This window comes from Triticum urartu, chromosome 7A, assembly GCF_056163025.1.
Source record: "Triticum urartu cultivar PI428250 chromosome 7A, HENAU_Tu73, whole genome shotgun sequence".
In the NCBI taxonomy this organism is placed as follows: Eukaryota; Viridiplantae; Streptophyta; class Magnoliopsida; order Poales; family Poaceae; genus Triticum; species Triticum urartu.
The window spans coordinates 571,944,746-571,949,389 of record NC_141879.1 but is presented as its reverse complement, the minus strand read 5'-3'; the positions used below and the strand labels follow the sequence as shown (position 1 = coordinate 571,949,389).

At 44.9% G+C, this 4,644-nt stretch overlaps 1 protein-coding gene across 1 annotated transcript; it reads left to right on the top strand.

Moving 5' to 3' along the window:
* The first annotated feature begins 1,968 nt into the window (after window positions 1-1,968).
* Window positions 1,969-3,367, top strand: LOC125524695 (germin-like protein 8-4). Its single transcript, XM_048689731.2, has 2 exons — window positions 1,969-2,131; window positions 2,579-3,367. The coding sequence occupies exons 1-2, from the start codon at window positions 1,984-1,986 to the stop codon at window positions 3,136-3,138; spliced, it is 708 nt and encodes a 235-aa protein (XP_048545688.2). The 5' UTR covers window positions 1,969-1,983; the 3' UTR covers window positions 3,139-3,367.
* The last annotated feature ends 1,277 nt before the right edge of the window (window positions 3,368-4,644 follow it).

Below are 4,644 nucleotides of genomic sequence, written 5' to 3'. Positions count from 1 at the left end.
GATTGTCGGAGAGATATCTTTGGGCCCTCTCGGTAATGCACATCACTTAAGCCTTGCAAGCATTGCAACTAATAAGTTAGTTGCGGGATGATGTATTACGTAACGAGTAAAGAGACTTGCCGGTAACGAGATTGAACTAGGTATTGAGATACTGACGATCGAATCTCGGGCAAGTAACATACCGATCATAAAGGGAACAACGTATGTTGTTATGCGGTCTGACCGATAAAGATCTTCGTAGAATATGTGGGAGCCAATATGAGCATCCAGGTTCCGCTATTGGTTATTGACCGGAGACGTGTCTCGGTCATGTCTACATAGTTCTCGAACCCGTAGGGTCCGCACGCTTAACGTTTCGATGACAGCTATATTATGAGTTTATATATTTTGATGTACTGAAGGTTGTTAGGAGTCCCGGATGTGATCACGGACATGACGAGGAGTCTCGAAATGGTCGAGACATAAAGATTGATATATTGGAAGCCTATGTTTGGATATCGGAAGTGTTCCGGGTGAAATCGGGATTTTACCGGAGTACCGGGAGGTTACCGGAACCCCCCGGGAAGTTAATGGGCCATAGTGGGCCTTAGTGGAAGAGAGGAGAGGCGGACAGGGCAAGGGCCGCGCGCCCCTCCCCCTAGTCCAAATAGGACAAGGAGAGGGGGGCGGCGCCCCCCCTTTCCTTCTTCTCCTCCACTTTCCCCTCAAGTCCTAATCCAACTAGGAAAAAGGGTGGGAGTCCTACTCTCGGTGGGAGTAGGACTCCTCCTGGCGCGCCCCTCTCCTGGCCGGCCGCACCCCCCCCCCCTTGCTCCTTTATATACGGGGGCAGGGGGGCACTCTAGAGACACAACAATTGATCAGTTGATCTTTTAACCGTGTGCGGTGCCCCTCTCCACCATAGTCCACCTCGATAATACTATAGCGGTGCTTAGGCGAAGCCCTGCGTCGGTAGAACATCATCATCGTCACCACGCCGTCGTGCTGACGAAACTCTCCCTCAACACTCGGCTGGATCGGAGTTCGAGGGACGTCATCGGACTGAACGTGTGCTGAACTCGGAGGTGCCGTGCGTTCGGTACTTGATCAGTCGGATCGTGAAGACGTACGACTACATCAACCGCGTTGTGCTAACGCTTCCGCTTTCGGTCTACGAGGGTACGTGGACAACACTCTCCCCTCTCGTTGCTATGCATCACCATGATCTTGCGTGTGCGTAGGATTTTTTTTTGAAATTACTACGTTCATCAACACACCCGGCTTTAGATGTTAGTCTTTAGTGCGATGTCTGTTTGATATTAGACCCGGACATATTCGGCAGGCCTTCATCAACAGGTTAGGAGTAGCAGCAACGTTATCAAGATGGTAGCTTTTGGCTTATTGATGTATCATTTTGTATGGTCTTTGTGAATAATTAATAATATAACTGCAGGCATCGTCCAGATGCAGAGACCAGGGGTACATCCTTCTTTTCTAAAAAAACAACTATATAAATTAGAGAAGGATCATTTACATGTGTAGAGGCCGAGGGTACATCCTTCTTTTCTAAAAAAAACAACTATATGAATTAGAGAAGAATCATTTACATGTGTCGTGTTTTGCCTAGAAGGCACCCTTCTGATATTCTTTCGTTTGTACTCCTTCCTTCTTCTATGATGATCACATGCAGTTTTCCTTCATGGTTGGAAAAAAAAGCTGCTCTTCTACTCTGTGTCGTCCAAGATATGTAATGTCGGTCAAGCACATGCTCACGTGTCATGTAAATTACTTAGCGGAGAAGATATGTATTACATTTTTTAATGGAAACTTAAGAAGTTGGACCATCAATTAAGTTCTAGCAGCCAGCGGGGACTATTGCAATTGGTTGATAAGTTCCTCTCGTACATGACTTGTGCTATTTGCTCACATGCAATTTCATGCATATCACCACACCATTTCTTGCGCCAGCTCTGTCAATCTTCGGCTATTTAAGCACACCCATCCATGCCTCAATTGGCAAAGCAACTCACAATGGCTTCCTCTTCCTCATTGTTCCTCCTTGCTACCCTCCTTGCCCTGGCCTCATGGCAGGTCACTGCCTACGATCCTAGCCCTCTTCAAGACTTCTGCATCGCCGACATGAAGGCGCCTGGTATGCATGACGTATTGTGTGCGCATATATATACATGTGTGTTCTTAATTGTAGTGATGTTGTAGTTAATGGTGTGATAGCCTAGCATTGATCACACATTGAAGGTTACTACATGCTGATAATAGTTATAAAACTATTATTACTACTCCCTCCATTTCAAAATATAGTGCGCCCGCGTTTCCCGAGGTCTAACTTTGACCATAAATTTAATCAACGAGACCAACTGCGGCGGGAGAAAAAAATATATAATTGAAAACTTCTTTCGAATAAGAATTCACTGATATAATTTTTGCTCCCGCCGCAATCGGTCTTGATAGTTAAATATACGATCAAAGTTGAAGCACGTGGATAGAGAAAGAACTACATTGTGGAATGGGGGGAGTATATGTTTAAGCCACACACATTTCTTACTTTCTAAGCTTTATGTTACTTTCTCTATGCATGCAGTGCGAGTAAATGGATTTGCTTGCAAGGACCCAATGGCCGCAACCCCGGAAGACTTCTTCAACGCAGCCATGCTCGATCAGCCTAGGGATACTAAGGCCAGCAAGGTCAGGTCTAACGTCACCAACATCAATGTCATAAATTTCCCCGGCCTCAACACCCTCGGCATCTCGCTGGCTCGCATCGACTATGGACCGTTAGGTGTGAACACGCCACACATACACCCTCGTGCCACTGAGCTCCTCACAGTGCTCGAGGGGACACTCTACCTTGGATTTGTCACATCCAACCCAAACAGGCTCTTCTCCAAGATAGTTAAGAAGGGCGATGTATTCGTATTCCCAAAAGCAATGATCCACTTCCAAATGAACCTAGCGCATGACAAGCCAGCAGCCGCGTTGTCCTCGCTCAGCAGCCAAAACCCTGGAGTTATTTCTATTGCCAATGCAGTGTTTGGATCAAAGCCACCGATTTCGGATGATGTCTTAGCCACGGCATTTCAGGTGGAGAAGGATCTCATTCACTGGCTCCAATCTCAGTTCTGGGGGAACACCAACTACTAAATATTCTCTTTTATCTGGGCATATGAGAAGTTAATATGTAATGATATATACTCCCATCATGGAGTAGAATAAATGACATGCAATATGATGCATGCATGGTTGCGAGCTGTGAATTTTCATTTCCTTTCTGAATCGTGACAAGATATGTTTTTTGTCGGATTCATGTCATAATGTGCTGGTGATGTTTTCACTGTTTAATGAATGGAATACAGAGGTGCTCCTTTCTCTCGTTGCTTTTTTTTTTTGCGGGAACCTTTCTCTCGTTGCTGATATATAGATCCATGATGTTAATGACAAAGCATCAATGATTGGGCACGCATGTTATTTCTAGACACAGTTTACATGCACATGAAACTTGCTTTTGCCTGACAAGTAATTTGTTTACTGAAACCAAGCGATGCAAACTCGTTCCGTGGCGGGAAATCATTTGGCATGCCGGAAAATTAAGACGTCGACCTTTAGCGGATTAAGCAGCATAGATGGAAGAGCAGGGATATAAGTAGTTGTTATGATGTATTCTAGTGTTAAAAAAACGTCTTACATTATAAAATGAAGGTAGTAGTTGCTCGCTACCAAGTAGATGCATTCCCAATAATGGTTACAGGTAAACACGAAAGATGGGGCACGCGCAGACACGCTGGGGCTATCCATGAGTATCATTGATCAATAAAGCCGAGCAGTGTTGAGCTACATCCATACGCTTCTTTGTGCTTACCCTTTTTTTGTTCTTGATAGATTGCGTAGTAGCATGGTTATTACAACAAGTTATCAGCACCATAGTGCTTGGTAATCACCTGCTCCCACACATTATTTGAATTTTAGTCAGGAATTAATCGCTTTGTTTCTTATCTTGATTGAACAATGCCGCCATCAAAACAACTGTTATTGGTGATCCTAAGTAATAAAAACAAAGCAACATGCACTGGAGGGATCCGGCAAAGGTACGTTTGTGTGCCGATCCCTTCCTAAAGGTGTTGTTGTTAAACCACCCTGTCGTCTGTGTGGTGTCATGAGATGGTTGGTGCGGATATGATCATTGTTGTAGTTTGCCGATCCTGGATCGGATTGCTTTGGAATTTTTTTTCTTTTTTACTCGCCTATACATAGTTTTTTTTCCCAGGGGAAATGGAGATTCTCATTACTTAAGGAAGCTTCCCAGTCATAACCGAATTTACAACAAAGTCCATTGCGACATTTAGCCAAACTGCAGTTTGAGGGGTACAACGCCCATACGCGACCAGCTCATGGCTAACATTATTTTGCGAGCTACTACAGGGAGTAAATAAAATCTCCCTAGCATCACGATCTACCAACCTGTGGATCTCCTCAATGAGTGGGCAGTGCCTCGATGTACCTGTAGTGGTTACTGTGAGCATCGCCACCACCTCCGCACTATCCAGCTCAACTATGATTGGCAAGTCTGTCGGTGCAAGGCCAAGTATATCCCTTCTCTATAGGCTGCTAGTTCCGCCTTCAAAGCACTATCACAAGTACGGATCTTCCTGC

Bases quoted from the DNA above. Each gene is read 5' to 3' on its own strand.
- LOC125524695 (XM_048689731.2), top strand. From the start codon at position 1,984: ATGCCTCAATTGGCAAAGCAACTCACAATGGCTTCCTCTTCCTCATTG. The intron at 2,132-2,578 runs GTATGCATGACG...CTATGCATGCAG, and splicing joins CGCCGACATGAAGGCGCCTG to TGCGAGTAAATGGATTTGCT.